General features: G+C 39.4%; 1 protein-coding gene across 6 annotated transcripts in view; it reads right to left on the bottom strand.

The window, feature by feature from the left end:
• LOC114662021 (myoglobin) overlaps window positions 1-19,604 on the bottom strand; it is a 213,702-nt gene that overhangs the window by 165,581 nt on the left and 28,517 nt on the right. The window contains exons 1-3 of one of the 6 annotated variants that reach the window (XM_051934864.1): window positions 13,897-14,069; window positions 12,859-13,078; window positions 11,805-12,007 (exon numbers count right to left, since the gene is read on the bottom strand). The exons of 2 other annotated variants lie outside the window; for them this stretch is intronic. In XM_051934864.1, the coding sequence (XP_051790824.1) occupies window positions 11,873-12,007; window positions 12,859-13,078; window positions 13,897-13,991 (450 nt within the window). In that variant the 5' untranslated portion in view covers window positions 13,992-14,069 and the 3' untranslated portion in view covers window positions 11,805-11,872. Of the gene's footprint in view, window positions 1-11,804; window positions 12,008-12,858; window positions 13,079-13,896; window positions 14,070-19,604 lie in introns of those variants that run through there. 3 more of the 6 variants (XM_051934859.1, XM_051934860.1, XM_051934863.1) reach the window with 3 other exon arrangements.

Here is a 19,604-nt window from a genome sequence, read left to right as displayed (position 1 = left end):
TTAAATGTTTACACCAATCCTCAGCTTTTAAGCAATGCTCAGTGTAATTACTAGTAATATATCTAGTAATATATTGCTGCTTGCAGGGTATGAAATTGTGTGTTGTTGGCTGGACTAATTGGCCCTGCAGTGTTCTCTATACCCTTTGCTCTGAGTGCCTGTTTGTACAACTTTGCAGTGTAGCAATGGGGATTAAAGGTCATCACTCAAATTATAATGATGTCTGCATGTCACCTTGTTTTAGTTTCCTTTTTTTTAAAAAAAAAAAATTGTGTTTGCAATTCAGGTTTGAGCTTTTCCCAGTTAAGACTAAGCAGTGCATGCCAGTGAAGAGGTTGAACACTTCCAGAGTCATTTGAAGAAAGAAAGAAAGAAAGAAAGAAAGAAAGAAAGAAAGAAAGAAAGAGAAAGAAAGAAAGAAAGAGATCAACAGCAGGAATACATCATTCACATGACATTATGCTACATCTTGATTTTCACCCTCTGCTGAGGAGGACCGCACTAAACGTGAATACACCATGAAGGAAGTCAGTTTTCTCTTTCACTTCATTAAAGATTTGCCAGTGTGCTGCTCCTGCTTCACAGAGTCACAGAGACTTGCTGCAGATTAAACAGGAATTTAGAAAATAATTTTTTAAATTGTTTGCTGACCTCACAACGATCACCAAACACCCTGCTGTGCAGTAACTGATGTTCTATCAGACCTGTAGTGTGCAGTTCAAGCCGTCCAGTAGTCTTTATCTTAACATGTTATTGTGGCTCGTCCATTGTCACCTCAAAGCCATTTATTTGCATCAAGAACTTGAGGTGGTGCTGTTACAATTTAGGTAATTCATAGTCAGTAGATTTTCCTCACGCGTGGTGGTTGGTGGCACTCAGTTGGCTGAGTAATTTATTACTTGATAGTGCAGATTTTCAGTCCTCAAATAAATGGTAGTTAAAGGGGTTTGAAGTCCAGCAATATAACAATAACATTGAATATGAATTCTGAACATGTAGACAGCTATGTTGTAAAGGTGATTTAAATTTGATTCATTGCAGTTTTACTATCACCAGTCCACCAAACCTGCATGTCTTTGAACTGTGGGAAGAAACTGGAGCAGACACAGGGAGAACATTTAAACTCTGTGCAGGACGGACCTGGGACACGGACCCTGCCTTCCATACTCCGTGGTACCAGCACTACCACTGCCCCACTGTGCCACCTTTGGTTTCTACAGTATGTGTGTCCTGAAACCTTCTCATGTTTTTGATATTTTTTGTGTGGGTCCTCATGAAGAGTGTCACCTGCACATCAATATTAAAGGACCACCAGCAGCCCTTTAAAGGCAGGATGGGAACTGAAGTCCATTGTGGACCAGATATGATATCCAATGGAGTCTGTGTCGTGGTTTGGAGTTCACTTTTTCGTCTAGTAGGTGAGCTGTGTTGTGGTAGGAATTCAAACTGACAAAATGTGTAAAACTCACAGTATGGATAGGGTACTAAAGTTTAATTTACTTGTGATGAGTTAGCTGAACAATTTGCAGTATCAAATACGTTTAGTGACCACTGAATTAATTTATTTAATGAGGCATCTGTTATATGTATCCCAAGAAAGAAAATGAAACGTCAGCTCAAAAGTGGTTCCATGGTGGTCTATATGATAGTTATAATTTGTTACTAACTCTACACTCACCTTTTCTGTTTCTCTTCTTTGTACTCAAATGTGGCACTTGGTGCCACGGCCCACCTACCAAGTTGTTTTGCCTGCCTAAGGTAAAGTCATCCCTGATGGAGGATCGCAGGAATCGTGTGGAAGTGGGGTCCTTTCATCAGATTGGCTGGCCAAGCAATGTTTCAGCTGTGGAATGTCCAAATGGGGGAGGTACCTTGATGGCTCTAAACAAATCCAAACATATTATGTGATATCATTTACTGTTAAATTCTGGTCTGTACTTGTAAAATTTTTATTTTTATTCTGTATTGAGGATTTGTTCTGTTCTGTGTATTGTATTGTATTGACCCCCTTCATTTTTGACACCCACTGCACGCCCAACCTACCTGGTAAGGGGGTCTCTTTTTGAACTGCCTTTCCCAAGGTTTCTTCCATTTTTTTCCCTACAAGGGATTTTTTGGGAGTTTTTCCTTGTCTTCTTAGAGAGTCAAGGCTGGGGGGGTGGGGGGGGGGGGGGGGGGGGGGTTGGTATGTCAAAAGGCAGGGCCTGTTAAAGCCCATTGCAGAACTTCTTGTGTGATTTTAGGCTATATAAAAATAAATTGTATTGTATTGTATTGAATGTGATAAAATGTTAATTAACTAAAGAAACGTATCCTCTACCAGGACAAGTTTGATAAAACCTTTCTGAGTCAGTTATAAGGCAGGGGAAATGTTGTCCATCTGTGTCCTTTAATCCTCATGCTGAAGATGGAGCACTCATCACAGCAGTTTGTAACAACATGGTGACAATGATCACAAAATAAAAGTAAAGGGTGATATTTATAGACAGCTGAATTTGCATTACAGTGCTGAATTAATGCTTACATATTTAATCTGATTGGTTAATAGACATGAGGTGATTTATCACAAAGCACAACAAGCATAAAGTAAAAGTCTTTCTCCATTATTGCCTTGTTCTTCATGATCTGTTGAGATTCAGCTCTAATTCTGTTATGAAAACTTCATACATACCAACTAGCAACTCTTACAAGGTGCATGAAAGAACATTACGTCAGCCACTTTCTTGAACCGTCCATGTGGGACAGTCTGCTAATAAACTCTGAGGTTGATCTAATGTTCCTACTTTAACTCTGTCTAGACATTTCATAACTACTTGGTTCAAATCTTTCTTGAAAGACACTGCTGTAGGAAAATAGATATTGGGGTGTGATTCTGATCCCAGGCGGCACGGTGGCGCAGTGGTAGCGCTGCTGCCTCGCAGTTAGGAGACCTGGGTTTGCTTCCCGGGTCCTCCCTGCGTGGAGTTTGCATGTTCTCTCCGTGTCTGCGTGGGTCTCCTCCGGGCGCTCCGGTTTCCTCCCACAGACATGCAGGTTAGGTGGATTGGCGATTCTAAATTGGCCCTAGTGTGTGCTTGGTGTGTGGGTGTGTTTGTGTGTGTCCTGCGGTGGGTTGGCACCCTGCCCGGGATTGGTTCCTGCCTTGTGCCCTGTGTTGGCTGGGATTGGCTCCAGCAGACCCCCGTGACCCTGTGTTCGGATTCAGCAGGTTGGAAAATGGATGGATGGATGGATGGATGGATGGATTCTGATCCCTAATGAAAGAAAAATTCAAGTACCTGGTATTATCAAACAACTGGACAAAACCAGTGTTCATTTCAAGAAGGATAAAGAAAAAACAGTCAGATGCCAACAAGAAGCAAGCAAAGTAAATTTGGAATGACAGTTTTGCAGAATAAAAGTGTGACAAAATCCCTTGTTGTCCAATACTCCAAAGCCAAAGGATTTTAATATCTGAAACTCTTTGATATAATGCAATCAGATGCCACCTACAATTAGAGACCTACAATGATCTATCAGTGTCAAATGTCACCAGCAGAGTTAAGTTGTTAGCAGCAGGGACCCGTGATCTCTTTAACTCTCACTTGAGTATGTTGTCCAGTGGTCAATTCCTCGATGGTCTGGTCCACGGCTTGATCTCCTCTCTGGTGTGGCTTGTTTCCCCATTGCATTTGGACAATTCATTCATTTGTAGACCTTTGCTGCAGCTCAATCCCTGGGTTCAAATTTAAACGCTGTCATCATCGATGTGCTAGGAAAAGCAGCTTTTACCTGCTAGTGTAAAGAAATTGAGAGTTTTGCTCATTGTTAGTCAGTATTGCAATACAGTACTTCATTTGTAATTCCTAAAAGATGCCTATGGATCCCAAAATAATATCTCATGAGGTGTTAGGCCTGTTATGTTGGGGTATCCCTTATCAACAGTAATGCTAGCAGCAAAACAGATTGTCATTTAATCCAGTCTCTGCTTGTCTCAGTCAATTTGTTTTTTAGATGGTCAAAGTGAAATCTGAAGGTGGTAAGCACAAAGTACATGTTTCCAGCCTTTGGATCCATTGAAAAATTATTTGCCCAAAATTGAATTCAGTCTGTCATGATAACTATACTGCAGTGCTAAACATACTGTATGTACATGTTTCAAATAATTTAATGTCATGAAGTAATACAACATATGAACCAAATAATCAGTTACTTTTCACTTTGGTACACGATTTTCATGTCAGTTTAAAATCAATAGATAACCATATTGCGTTTTAATTCATGTTCACAGATTGTGTGTTACAGCTAATAGAATAGAAAATGTATTGCAGTTCCTTAGCAGCTCCTCCAAGTGGGTTGAATTTTGATTGAAGAAAACGCATCAATCACGACAAACCTGAATGTAATCACATGAACAATCAGCATCAAACAGTGGAACAAGGGGCATCAACAGTTGGGATGACAGACGTCCCACTTCTAAACATTTCACTCAGATCATATTTTATTTCTCCTGCTGACTGATATGTAAACAGCCTTACGCTTTCATACAACTTGTCTGCTTCAATTTCTGGCCTATGATTTTGAGCAATATCTTTTGAATTCTCCACGTGTTTGACATGCCCTTTTATTTTACACAGAAATAAATATACCTTTTTAGAATTTTAAATTCTCTCTTTACTTAAATAAGCACAATCACATAGTTATATTTTGTATATCAAGTACGTGGTTAAAGCAAGACATCTGAAAACAAAGCACCATGATATCACACGTACACAGTTCCCAGATTGTAAGCTTAGCTTCATAAACACAGAATATCTGATTAATCTGACATTGCCTGTTTTAAACAAAAATCATTTGAATTATGTGTAAAATATTAAACAAATGAGAATTTTTTTAAAATAAATTGGAACTCCAAAATTAAGCAAGTAATACATGACTGCCCTGGGAAATGTGGATGTCTAGCAATTCTACTTCAGTTTAGCAATCTTAACCTTCAGTCTTTCACAATATAATAATATGTTTTACATTTATTTTGCACAGGTCTTATTTATTGTAGTGTGCAGGTAGCCATTTGATCCACCACTCAAGTGCAACATCCCCTTAGATGATGCGACAGCACCCATTTTGTGCGGTACACTTTAGCAGTTAGGTGGTGACGGGGTGAGAGATAGCCAGTTACAGACAGGGGATGATTAGTAAGGCTCTCCAAATTGCTAGATGTTTCAAGTCTTCCCCTTACAGCCTTGTCATTTATCTTGTTCCCTCTAACATTGAAAAGCCAATTTCTACTCTTCACACTACCTCAACCAATACATCTTACAGAAATATGAAATTATATTTCTGTTTTAAAACTTTACCCTCACCCACCCTGTATTAAGGACAACTTCTTCTTCTTTCAGCTGCTCCCATTAGTGGTTGTCACAGCAAACCATCTTTTGTCTAGTCTCATCGTACAACCTGTCCATTACCACTTCAAATAAGAAAGGGCTCAGAACAAATCCCACCTCCACGTTGAATGCATCGATCACTCTTACTGTAGACTTCACCAGTGTCACACTTCCCTCGTACATATCCTGTAACACTCTTAAATACTTCTATGCCACTCCTGATGTCCTCATACAATACCACAACTGCTCTCAAGGCACCCTGCCATACGCTTTCTCCATGTCCAAGAAGACTTAATGCAACTCCTTCTGGCCTTCTCTATACTTTTCCATCAACACTCTCAGAGCAAACATCACATCTGAGGTGATCTTTCCTGGCATGAAACCACACTGCTGCTCACTAATCATCACCTCCCTTCTTAACCTAGCTTCAATTACTCTTTCCCATAACTTTATGCTGTGGTTCATCAATTTTATCCCCCACTAGTTATTACAGCTCTGCACATCCCCCTTATTCTTAAAAATTGCTACCATTACGCTTCTTTTCCACTCCTCAGAAATCCTCTCACTTTCCAATATTCCATTAAATCATCTGGTTAAAAGCTACACTACCATTTCTCCTGAACACCTCCATGCTTCCACAGAGATGTCATCTGTACCAACAGCCTTTCCATTCTTCATCATCTTCATACCTTGCCTCACTACCTCCTTGCTAATCCGTTGCACTTCCTGATTGACTATCTGCATATCATCCATTCTTCTATCTCACTCCCAGTCTCTTCATTCATCATCATCATCATCATCTCAAAGTTCTCTTTCCAACTGCTCAAAACACCCTCCTTGCCTGTGAGTACATTTTCATCTTTATACTTTATCACCCTAAACTGCTGCACATCTTTCTCAGCTCGGTTCCTCTGCCGAGCCAATCAGTAAAGATCCTTTTCTCCCTCCTTTGTGTCCAACCTCTCATACAACTCCTCCCTGGCATTTTCTTTAACCTACTCCATCTCTTTTCCTTACGCACTTGTCTACTTTCTGCATCTCTATGACTATCCCACTTCTTCACCAACCTCTTCCTCTGTATACTATCCTGTACTTCCCCATTCCACCACCAGTTTTCATTTTCCTCCTCCCTCTGTGCAGATGTCATGCCAAGTACCCTTCTTGCAGTCACCTTAACTCCTTCTGCTGTAGTTGCCCAGCTATCTGGCAACTCTTCACTGCCACCCAGTGCCTGTCTTACCTCCTCCCTGATCTTAATCTTTCCATCTTCCTCCATTTGATCCTTGGCTCTGCCCTTGCTCTCCAACATCATCCTGGAGACTACCATCCTATGCTGCTTAACTACAAATGAAAATGACCCAACAGATAGTCAAGAGAAAGTTAATGTCACTCATTCAAGCAGCTTTAGCATCAATATGAAGTCCAAGGTTCTCATGTTTAAATGGTGCGTACGCCCGTTCATATGCTAACATCATAATGTATTAAAAGTAAACTTGGTATAAAGCCACACACATTCTCATGCCAGCTCAATCCATTGCATATGAAAAATTTTGGCTCGGTTTTGCAAACTGGTGGCATCCAGTGTCCGAGCAGTGCTACTGTTTGTTTTTAGATTCACATCCCTGTTGCAGCTTTATTAAATACACTGAAATTAACCGCATATTGTTTATTAGTTTAAGGCTTCTGATTGTAATCAACCTGTAACAATATAATAATACAGAGAGTAGTGTTGTTACTCTCAGTGCACCACTGTATTTGAGTGTGGAATCACAGCTATAGAGCAGCTGATCAGAAAACTTTATGGCAGATTGTGTCAAGAGTGGATAGAATTATCAGGATACAGCTTCAAGCTCACGCTGCCTCAGCTGTCTATCTGAACTTCTCCCATCCGGCAAATTGCTTCAAGAACCTTTCTTGTAGGGACCTTGCTGTTCAGAAACAGCTTCATCCCAAGAGATATAAACGCACTAAATCAGTCTATCAAGTGCTCCTGGTAGAACTGTTTGTACATATAAGTACAATTACCTCACTGTAAACTTGCCTACAGTTGTAATATTGCAGAACCTGAGACACTTGTGACTTCATATAGTATATTTTTCTTTGTTTTTGATTGTATTGTTATTTTACCACTTTATCGGAAAATAACTTTACAGATGATTTGCATGTTTAATCTCATTTTACTATACAACAACAACAAAGGAACTCCATTTAATTCAATAGAAGACAGCGTGTATTTATAGATGATGACTGGCTTCTAAGTCGATTTAGATTTCCAGTAGCTATCTTCTTGGAGCTCTTGATATCCTTTATAAGATGAAATGCAGTAAAGTATATACTGTATATTACATTTATTTCATTTAAATAATGTATACTAAATGTGTGGACATGATGGACAGTGGTAGCTATGAGCTGGCTCTGGATGAATAGATGAAATGAATTAAACATGTTAAAGCATAAAAGGTTTGAAGAATCAGTGTTCTAAGATTACAGATGGCTTGACATTTATTACAGATCTTGTGTGGCAATTTGTTTTTTGAAGAAATAAAAAAAAAAAAAAAAAAAAGGATAGGAATTGGGATTTACTACGTTTGAAAGAGACGGTACTCTGCTGCAATAAATTATTTCATCGAAGGTCACGCAGCAAGCTTCTTGCAGGAGGCATGAACAATCTCTGGTCGGGGCTCCAGCTCTTTGCTACCACCATGGTCCCATGTTTAATACATGCTTTAATTCCTATCATCATGAAAATTATATCAAGTATAAATTTTAATATTTAAATTGTTCACAGAGCTGTAAATATCATGAATATATTGTATTCTGTGTCCTGGCAGCATAGGAAAAAGCCTGTTTAAGAAGCACGTAGTGATTCACACACACACAGAGAGTACATTGAACACTCAAATTACAAAGCATTTAAAGTGCTACTTTAGTTATGAAAGGATTTAAGAAACTGGTAAATTAAACTATTTTAAAATGAAGTTTGACGACGTTCTGGTTTAATGACAAAAAAAACTACATGATTAAAGTGGAAATTTCAAGATTAAAGTTGACATTTCAAGCTTTTTTTCCTTTTCTCTGTACCCTAATAAGCTTCCGTATAACACTCAGATGGTGGGATACAACTCGCCTTTTCACGGCGACTTTGATATCTGACCACTTTATTTCAGGCACTGTGTAAGTTTGTGAAGTTGAACTCGAGTTTCTCCAACACTCTCAATCGATCAACTTCCTTTTGTTGTTTATAGCACTGTTTAAACCGGGGCGGTACCGCTCACTGGTGGGCGCTGAAGAAATCTAAGGGGGCATTTCTGGTCCAAGATATTAAGTGGGCGTTGAGGACCAGCCGCTCCTACCTTGGGCAACACAAGAATGCACTGAAAAGTTTGATTAATAATAAAAATCGTATGCTAGTTTCATCCAATAATTCTAAATGCCCATTAAGAAAGATCCATCCGTATTACATAGTAGGTATTGGTATATTTACAAGTTTGTACAAGTCATGCATTCTCAGATCAGTCAAGTCCTTACAAGATTAACGCAGGTGCAGAGGACCAAATCTATGCAAGTTTTGACAGGTTCATTGAACATTACTCTAAATACATGAAGCTTTGTTATCAATACCAGATTGTTTCAGAATTACTTCAGAGCAAATGTTAACCTAAAATTACAGTGAGGTACGTTCAGATCACATTCAAAAGAAAACTTATTTGGACCTACTTAAAAAAAACACTAGGGGGCTTTGCTTGTCAACTCCCTGGCCTACACTACGCGCCAGTCACTTCGCATCTATGGATTTCACTTTCACCAAACAAATCTCGCAGATATGCCTCAATTGAAAAGAAACACTACTTTTCCCTGATGTCAACATGAATTAGACGATCTATAGGTCTCCCATCATATTTAGCATTATGAACAATTAACAGACAAGAAACAGTGTCAATAGTGGAATATGGCAATTTAAGATTGATGATGACAAAAATGGCACCAAACATTGAAAAATTAGTGTCATCACACCAAGCTCAGCCCTCTCAATATTTTTAATCATACTTGGAGCAATACACCAATATTGTTAATATCCATCCATCCATTGTCCAACCCGCTGAATCCGAACACAGGGTCAAGGGGGTCTTCTGGAGCCAATCCCAGCCAACACAGGGCACAAGGCAGGGAATCAATCCTGGGCAGGGTGCCAACCCACCGCAGGACACACACAAACACACCCACACACCCAGCACACACTAGGGCCAATTTAGAATCGCCAATCCAACCTAACCTGCATGTCTTTGGACTGTGGGAGGAAACCCATGCAGACACGGGGAGAACATGCAAACTCCACGCAGGGAGGACCTGGGAAGTGAACCCAGGTCCCCAAACTGCGAGGCAGCAGCACTACCCACTGCGCCACCGTGCCACCCTATTGTTAATATCTTCTAATTTTAAAAATCTGTCCATGTTTTTAAATATATAGTATAATAGTGCCCCCTTTGGGTGATCACTGAAAAAGTGGGCTCAGACCCAAAAAAATGTTAGAAACCTATGACTTAAACCAACAAATAGTACAATTTTCCTTGCCTCCACCTGGCATTCAATGAAATCCTATTTTCCCTGTGCTTCTGCCATGGTCTTGTCACACAACACTGAGCTTATGGGTCTTTATATTAATTTGCATTTTCAAAGAGACTTAATTATAGGAGTTGGAGAGTGGGGTGACAGACACGTGCGTTACATTTTACGGGATTTATGTAGTGGAAGAATGTGGAAGTTAGTGTACACACATTTATGCATCTGGATTTTCTGTGTATGCATATTTGTTTTTGTCCGTACATCATGTTTAAGTATGGATTCTACACAGGTCCTTATGAGGCTCCAGGTCTGACGATTCCCCAACAGATGTGAACAAATGAGGCAGACAAACATGCAGCCTGTAAAAAAGAGAGCTAAACAAAGGGCCCCGTGTTTTTGTTAAGCTATTGCTGAATTCAGCCAAAACTCTAAACTCAAATTCTGACTGGACACAAATGGAAACACCGTTTACATTCCAGTTATCTCCATAATCAAGCCCTAATGACCTTCACACAGACTTGTGTATATGTATAGATGCAGTACAAAAACATTTATTCCGATAAGTAACCTTCATTTTGGTAAGTATTTAGTAGTTTCTATCTAAAGTTCATTTGAAAAGCATCATGGAGAGAGGTAAAGTTTGAATTTTGTTCACTTTGAAGGCTTTAATATTGATATCAAAAAGGTACAATTTTAAACCTCAAAAATCCTCCAATGCAGTCTTGAGACACAGAAGCCCATAGCAGGCTTTAACCGGACACTTCCAGGCCTATTTTTCAGATGCCTATTTGGAACAGGGGGCTTTGTGGATAGTGAACTTTGGATGCAGTTAACCCAATTTACATAGTGTTACTAAATGTAATTCCCTGCCCTGTAAAATTATGCCACAGTAATTCTATTACCAAACCTTTACCAGAATCAGCAGTGCTAAACCCAGATTTGGAGAGAGATTCTGGGTTGGGAAAAGAACCATTGGCTTTCAAAAGGGGCACTAAGCCTACGATCCATGATGTGGAAGGTTAAACCCGACGCCCACAGTACATGGGTTTTCAAGTTTAAAGGAACTAATGACACATGCCAGGTAATATTTTTCTTGCCAGAAGCATCACCCCCCCCCCCCCCCCCCAAAAAAAAAAAAAAGCCACCCCCAATGTAGCATTAGTCCCAGAGCTGCTCACGTCACTATGCAACTCCAACATGTAACAAGATTTTCCCTAGGATATCTAGCTAAATGCAGTACTGGTGCAGAGCTCTTATGCAAAGTTGAATCCTTTTACAGCAAATCTTTGCTTACTCAATTGCAGTTCACTAATGAGGTTGATTTGATTCAGATGGTACAATTTCTTGGACGTTGAAAAAAAGTGAAACTAAGCACTCCCAGCAGTACAAACCCTTCCCAACCGAGGCAAGAGCATAGACATTCCAAGAATTATGCCTTAAAGCCAGAATACCCACCATAAACTCCATATGGTCATTTCCTTTATTAAGCTACATAACACTGCAGGATATCTAACCAAGTTAGGTCAGACCCATGTGATGAAGTACAATTAACAATATCTTTCAGTTCAGGAGAAAAGATGACAGCTTTAGTGGCAGAACCATGCTATGCTGTAGTTCCCAACCAAGCCTAGAAAGGGGCAAAAAGGACCTCATATTCAAGATCATTTAACCCAGACCAGGTGCAAACCAATCCAAGCCACTCAGTTGCACATTGGCTCCAAGACCAAAAGTATTGGAGCTACTGTATCCTGGTCTTGACAGGACCTCCATCCTGGATGCGACAGGCAAGGGATGATTTCTAAACACCCTAGAGAACTACAGCAAACACCTGAAGGATCAAATAATTTAGTCAAATAAAAAACCCTGGGCACATCATCCCTTTTGTAGTTTTATTCTTACAGGAGTCAAAAAAGCATCCTATCAAGACATTGACAATACATTCATTAATTAAATCCCAGCTCATCATAGCATTCTCCCATTTGAGTTTGAAAGGTCTTCAGCACATTCTTCAGGGCTGTTTGAGCATCAAAGCCTTCAATCTTCTCCGCTACCACTTCAAAAATGACATCACTGATGATCTGTGAAGGAATTACAATTCATTTATAGCCAAGAAACCAATTCAGAACTAAGGGTTGGAAGATATCAGAACTTTGATGTCCTAGAAGCAGCAAGCCATGTACACTAATTGTCTTCAATGTATTAAGACTGGCAGTTTAAGAGCCATTTCCATATACAATCCAGTAGTTGTGTTCCTTCCAGAATTGAGCAGCTATGCCAAAGTGTTCCCTCAGCACAATTAACCAGTTGTGCAACTAAAATGAGAACCCTACCTACTTGTGTTAAGTTAAGAAATGGTAGAATTTTAAACACTCACACAATGTCACATTTAAACTCCAATTAGAGTAGCACCATCTGTACCATAGTACAGAACTAGACGCCTCTATTGGCAGAAGGACCTACAGAGTCATGCAATTAAAGACCATCTAGATGAAAGCCTTTAACACAAGATAAGAGAACCAACTAAACTCCAACATTTTGACTGGACATTAGTATACACCTCATATGCAAACCTTTCCAGAGACTACAGAAACATGCAAATTAGAAGATGGTGCAATATCTGCTAAACATGGGTCAACTCCTGTCTGGTACACAAAAGGGATATAGTTTTACTAATGTAAAAAACATTGCATCTTTGACCAAGACCCCTGAATAAGGGACACGAAGGATACATTTTAAAGCCCCTTTGAATTCCATAAAGGATAGAAGCTACGCAGGCATTTGCATTAAGGTTACAGAAAACGACTTCTAAAAGGGATCTCCTTTCTGAAAGGGGATCAGAAACATTATAGTTAAAAAACCCAACCCTACAATTACTATCTTCTAAGCAAGGCCATTAGATCAAGCCTTTATACCCTGTAAAGGGAGGTACCTGAAAGTAGACCCGAGGGATCTTGTGCTGCTTGGCATGAGATTCTGCCAGATCCTTGAGAGTTTTCTTGTCCCGTCCTCCACCTTGCAGGAATTCTGTCAGCTTGCAGAGGACAATTCCCCCATGGGCCTGGAGGTCAGGATTGTTCTGTAGCTGCTCTTTGGGAAGGTCAGCAAACTTGGTGAACAGCTTCTGGCTATCTGGTTTGGTCTCAAACAAGCTGGGAATATGAAAAATGTGAGGAGTTAATCTTCCAACTTAAATACAAGCCATTGTCCTATAAATTGGCCATTTTAGGGCCAACTCAAGAGGGGAAAATATTATAAAGTTCACTAGGATGCAAGTTTAATCACAGAATACTTGACAAACCATTGCATTCTGGGAAAGATTCAATGTCCAAAGTACAGGTTTTCAGACTATGGAAAAACCAAATCTAATGTATGAATCTATACAACAGGAACCAATTCAGGAAAACTTGACCATGCCTGCATTATATGCAGTAGTAATCCTATAAGCACCATGAACCCAATGGTAGATTACGAATTACTTCTGGAATCTTGATGCACGTTATTCTGTGCAGAACAGAGAAAGATGCCATAGTGAAACCAATCTGCATTCCAAGCACAGCAAATACATTTTTTGAAGCTCATGCTTGGTCTAATCCAAAGCTTCAACCACTGGTAACATTAAAACTTCCACTTGTCCAACAACAAACTACACCATTGAGCTTGCACACGAATAAGAATCAAGCACTTCAAACAAACAGTAGAAATAAAGCCACACAACTAACGTTTGTGAGGAGCAATCCACACTAAACCATTAGATCAGTTTGTCAGAATACCATTACATACTGCAGCCTCTGCGCATTTAAAAAGTTTATACCAAGCCAAGAAAGAACGACGAAGAAACTAAGAAAAAAAAAAAAAAAAAAAAAACTACCTGGTTTCAAAAATGTAAGGCTTTAAAGCCAGAAAGTAAAACAAAAACCTAAAGACAAAATGAACTCCCGCAACATTTAAAAGTAAAATAAAACTTTACCGCTGAAGAACAACCTCCCCATAGCTTTTGGGATCAGCCTTCAAAGGATCCCAGAAACTAAGCACAGCAGTAAACTCCTCAGCACTAGCACACATCGCGAAGAGACTGGAAAGACGAACACGAATACTGAACTCCTTCAACCAAACTACAGATCACTGACTACTGTTACTCTGACTCGCCTACACTACTTTATGAACCAACGGCGCCTCCGCCCCCTGAGCACGTGCGCTTTGCCTGCTGGAGAAGCCGCTAATTGAAGCGACAAGACGCACACGAGACCGTCATTAATGAAAGAAGGTCTCATTACTCTATTTATTTATTTTCAATTTTTCTGAAAAAAATCAAGACTTATAGAACATTCTTAATAGTTAGCAGAAGGATTTAATGTTTCATGTTATTTTTCCTTTATTATATGCAGCTGAAACCACTCCTTGCGTGTAGGAAACCTCATTAGCTGCTACTTTTAATGCCATGTCTGTCCCAAACTACAGATGAAGGGTTTCAATTTTAGATCCGTCTTAATTCTTAATGTTACTTGCGCTTAATTTTTACCGCAGATTTGTAACAACTCTAACATATTACCCTGAAAGCAAGATTACCCAAAGTCTGCTTTGGAGAAAAATCGCAATTATAAAATCCTCCTCATTTATCTGCGTTCACTTGCCTGAAAGATTTAGGGTTTGGTGCTTTTGAAATGTTGACATCAGTAGTTTCAGATTTTTGTTTCAGTTTCAAATTCAATTCATTATTTTACCTCCAATTGTTTAATCTGCAGGTCTTTTTCCAATTCTTCATGTTCTTCTGCTTTCAGAAATACGCTGTAGTATGAGGTTTACATTTATAAGAAATATTTGTGTCTTTACCACAGCTTTAAGATCTTAACTCTCATTTGTCATGTTTTTGTTATTTCAATACCTGAAACAAGTGGAAGTAAAATCTTAATGGTGATGATGATAATAATTTAAAACCCATGATTAAAATACTAAATAATCCCAAAGAAAGTGCAAACAATCTAATAAGATTCACATAGTGAGTTGACTTATTGCTAAAATGTTTGTAACAATCCTCAGCTTTCATGCTATGCTCAGTGTAATTACTTATCTAGTAAAATATTGCTGCTTGCACGGTATGAAATTGTCTGTTGTTGGCTGGACTAATTGGCCCTGCAGTGTTCTCTTTACCCTTTGCTCTGTGTGTGTCTGTTTGTGCAACTTTGCAGTGTAGCAATGGGAATTAAAGGTCATCACTCAAATTATAATGATGTCTGCATGTCACCTTGTTATTGTTTCCTTTTTTAAAAAAAAATGTGTTTGCAATTTTATTTTCAGCTTTTTCCCAGTTAAGACTAAGCAGTGCATGCCAGGGAAGAGGTTGAAAACTTCCAGAATCATTAGAAATAAAGAAAGATCAGGAATACATTATTCCGTTGACATTATGCTGCATCTTGATTTTCACCTTCCGGTGAGGAGGACCGCACTAAACGTGAATACACCATGAAGGAAGTCAGTTTTCTCTTTCACTTCATTAAAGGTTTGCCAGTGTGCTGCTCCTGCTTCACAGAGTCACAGAGACTTGGTGTGGAACAAACAGGAATTTAGAAAATCATTTTCAAAAGTGTTTGGTGATCATTGTTAGTTCAGCAAACACCCTGCTGTGCAGTAATTGATGTTCTACCAGACCTGTAGTGTGCAGTTCAAGCCGTCCAGTAGTCTTTGTCTTCTTAACATGTTATTGTGGCTCGGCCATTGACACCTCAAAGCCATTTGCATCAAGAACTTGAGGTGATGTAGTTTCAGTTTTGGTCATTCATAGTCAGTAGATTTTCCTCACGCGTGGTGGTTGGTTGCACTCAGTTGGCTTAGCATTTTACTACTTGATAATGCAGATCTTCAGTCCTCAAATAAGTGGAAGTTAAAGGGGTTTGACATCCATCAATATAACGATAACGCTGAATATGAATTTTAAACATGTTGACACCTATGTTGCAAACGTGATTTAAATTTGATTCATTGCAATTTTAGTATCACCAGTCCACCTAACCTGCATGTCTTTGGACTGTGGGAAGAAACTGGAGCAGACACAGGGAGAACATTTAAACTCTGTGCGGGACGGACCTGAGACACGGACCCTGCCTTCCTTACTACGAGGCACCAGCACTACTACTGCCCCACTGTGCCACCTTTGGTTTCTACAGTATGTGTGTCCTGAAATATTCTCATGTTTTTGATATTTTTTGTGTGTGTCCCCATGAAGAGTGTCACCTGCACGTCAATGTTAAAGGACCCACCGAAACCCTTTAAAGGCAGGATGAGAACTGAAGTCCGTTGTGGACCAGATATGATATCCAATGGAGTTTGTGTTGTTGTTTGGAGTTCACTTTTTTCGTCTAGTAGGTGGGCTGCGTTGTGGTAGGAATTCAAACTGTCAAAATATGTAAAACTCACATTATGGATAGGGTGCTGAAGTTTAATTTACTTGTGATGAGTTAGCTGAACAATTTGCAGTATCAAAAACATTTAGTAACCACTGAATTAATCTGTTCAATAAGGCATCTGTTGTATGTATCCCAAGAAAGAAAATGAAATGCCAGGTCAAAAATGGTGATCTATTAAATGTGATCAAATAATTAATGAAAGAGTGTGATAGAAATCAAACATGTTAATTAATTTAAGAAACGTATCCTCTACCAGGACAAGTTTGATAAACCCTTTCTGAGTCAGGAATCAGGCAGGGGAAAAGTTGCCTGTCTGTGTCGTTAAATCCTCATGGTGAAGAGGGAGCACTCATCACAGCAGTTTGTAACAACATGGTGACAATGATCACAAAATACAAGTTAAGGGTGATATTTATAGACAACTGAATTTTCATAACAGTGCTAAATTAATGATTACATATCATACTCTGATTGGTTAAAAGACATGAGGTGATTTATCATAAAGCACATCAAGAATAAAATAAAAGTTTCCATCCTTGTCTTGTTCTTCATGACCTCTTGAGATTCACCTCTTGTTCGGTTATGAAAACTGCATAAATGCCAACTAGCAACTCTTACAAGGTGTATGAAAGAACATTACGTCAGCCACTGTCCTGAACCGTCACCCTGGGACAGTCTGCTTGTTTACTTGACCATTTCAGCAGTCTCTTTATGACATTCCTGAAAACAAATAGTGATATATTTCAATGTGCACTGCAAACCAAAATACTTATCTCTAGTTGCCTCTAAATTATTCTCTCACACTCCCCCCTATAGAGCTTATTACAACCCCAAATCAGAAAAAGTTGGGACAGTGTGGAAAATGTGACTAAAAAAATAAAGCAGTAATTTACAAATTTCCCTTAACTTTTATTTCATTGCAGACAGTATGAACACAAGATAATTCATGTTTTTTTTGGTCAACATCATTTGATTTGTAAATAAATATCCATTCTTGCCATTCAGGCTTGCAACACATTTCAAAAAAAGTTGGGACAGTACAGCATTTACCACTTTGTACAGTTCCCCTGTCTTTTAATAACACTTAAAAGACGTTTAGGCGTTGAAGAAATCAAGTGACTAAGTGTTGCAGGTGTTAGTTTGTCCCATTCTTCCTGCAAACAACGTTTTAGGTGCGCAACAGTATGGGATGGGGGCAATTAAGGGGTAGTAATGAGGTATAATAACTAAATAATGATGTGATTTGAAACTGGTGATGTTAACAGGTGATTGCAATCATGATTCAGTACAAAAGCAGCATTGAGGAAAGGCCTACTCCTTTAGGAGCAAAGATGGGCAGAGGATCGCTAGTTTGCCACCAAATGTGGGCAAAAATCTTTGAACTGATGAAGAAAAACGTTTCTCAAAGACAGATAGGAAGAGATTTGGGCATTTCTCCCTCTACAGTGCATAACATAGTGAAAAGGATCAGGGAATCTGGAGAAATTACCGTGCGCAAAGGCCAAGGGCGCAAGCCTAAACTGAATGGCTGTGATCTCCGAGCCCTCAGACGGCACTGCATTAAAAACCGTCATTCATCAATAAATGATATAACTGGTATAACTCAGGACTACTTCAGGAAGTCACTCTCAAGCACTACAGTACGTAGTTACATTAGGAAATGCCAGCTAAAACTGTACTGTGCCAAAAGGAAGCCCTACATAAATAAATAGTGTCCAGAAGCGCCGTCGACTTCTCTGGGCTCGGAGGCATCTGGGATGGTCCATTGTGCAGTGGAAACGTGTATTGTGGTCAGACAAATCGTTTTTTCACATCTTTTTTGGAAGAAATGGACGCCGTGTGCTGCGGACCAAAGAGGAAAAGGACCATCCAGACTGTTACCAGATACAAGTCCAAAAGCCAGGGTCTGTCATGGTATGGGGTTGTGTCAGTGCCTTCGGCAAAGGTAACTTGCACTTCTGCGATGGCACCATCAATGCTGAGAAGTATATCTCAGTTTGGGAGGAACAAATGCTGCCTTCAAGACGACGTCTTTTCCAGGGACGCCCATTCTTATTTCAGCAAGACAATGCCAAACCACATACTGCGCGCATAACAAAGGCATGGCTGCATAAGAAGAGGGTGCGGATGCTTGACTGGCCTGCCTGCAGCCCTGATTTGTCTCCTATAGAAAATGTTTGCCGCATTTTGAAATGAAAAATACGTCAACGAAGACCCCGTACTGTTGCGCACCTAAAACGTTGTTTGCAGGAAGAATGGGACAAACTAACACCTGCAACACTTAGTCACTTGATACTGTCTGCAATGAAATAAAATTTGAGGAGAATTTATAACTTGCTTTTTTCTTTTTTTATTCACATTTTCCACACTTTCCCAACTTTTTCTGATTTGGGGTTGTAAAATCCCACTAATAAACTGTGAGGTTTATCTGATGTTCCTACTTTAACTCTGTCTAGACATTTCATAACTATTTGGTTCAAATCTCTTTCTTGAAAGAAACTGCTGTAGAAAAATAGATATTGGGGTGTGATTCTGATCCCTAATGAAAGAAGAATTCAAGTACCTGGTATTATCAAACAACTGGATAAAATTAAAGTTAGAGTGTTCATTTCAAGAAGGATAAAGAAAGAACAGTCAGAGCTGCCAACAAGAAACAAGGAAAATGAATTTGGAATGACAGTTTTGCAGAATAAAAGTGTGAAAAAATCCCTTGTGGTCCAACATCCCAAAGCCAAAGGATATTAATATCAAACTCTTTGATAAGATGCCATCAGACGCCATCTACAATTAGAGACCTACAATGATCTCTCAGCATTAACTGTCACCAGCAGAGTTAAGTTGTTAGCAGCAGGGACCCGTGATCTTTTTAACTGTCACTTCAGTATGTTGTCCAGTGGTCAATTCCTCGATGGTCTGGTCCACGGCTTGATCTCCTCTCTGGTATGGCTTGTTTCCCCATTGCATTTGGACAACTCGTTCATTTGTAGACCTTTGCTGCAGCTTAATCCCTGGGTTCAAATTTAAATGCTGTCGTCATCATCGATGTGCTAGGAAAAGCAGCTTTTACCTGCTAGTGTAAAGAAATTGAGAGTTTTGCTCATTGTTAGTCAGTATTGCAATACTTCATTTATAATTGCTAAAAGATACTTAAGGACCCCAAAATAATATCTCATGAGGTGTTAGGCCTGTTAGGTTAGGGGTGTCCCTTATCGAAAGTAATGCTAGCAGCAAAGCAGATGGTCACTTTATCTCTGATTATCTCTCCGCCAATTTG

This window comes from Erpetoichthys calabaricus, chromosome 12, assembly GCF_900747795.2.
Source record: "Erpetoichthys calabaricus chromosome 12, fErpCal1.3, whole genome shotgun sequence".
Classification (NCBI taxonomy): domain Eukaryota; kingdom Metazoa; phylum Chordata; class Cladistia; order Polypteriformes; family Polypteridae; genus Erpetoichthys; species Erpetoichthys calabaricus.
The sequence above is the reverse complement of the archived record's forward strand: the minus strand, read 5'-3'. Positions and strand labels throughout refer to the sequence as shown.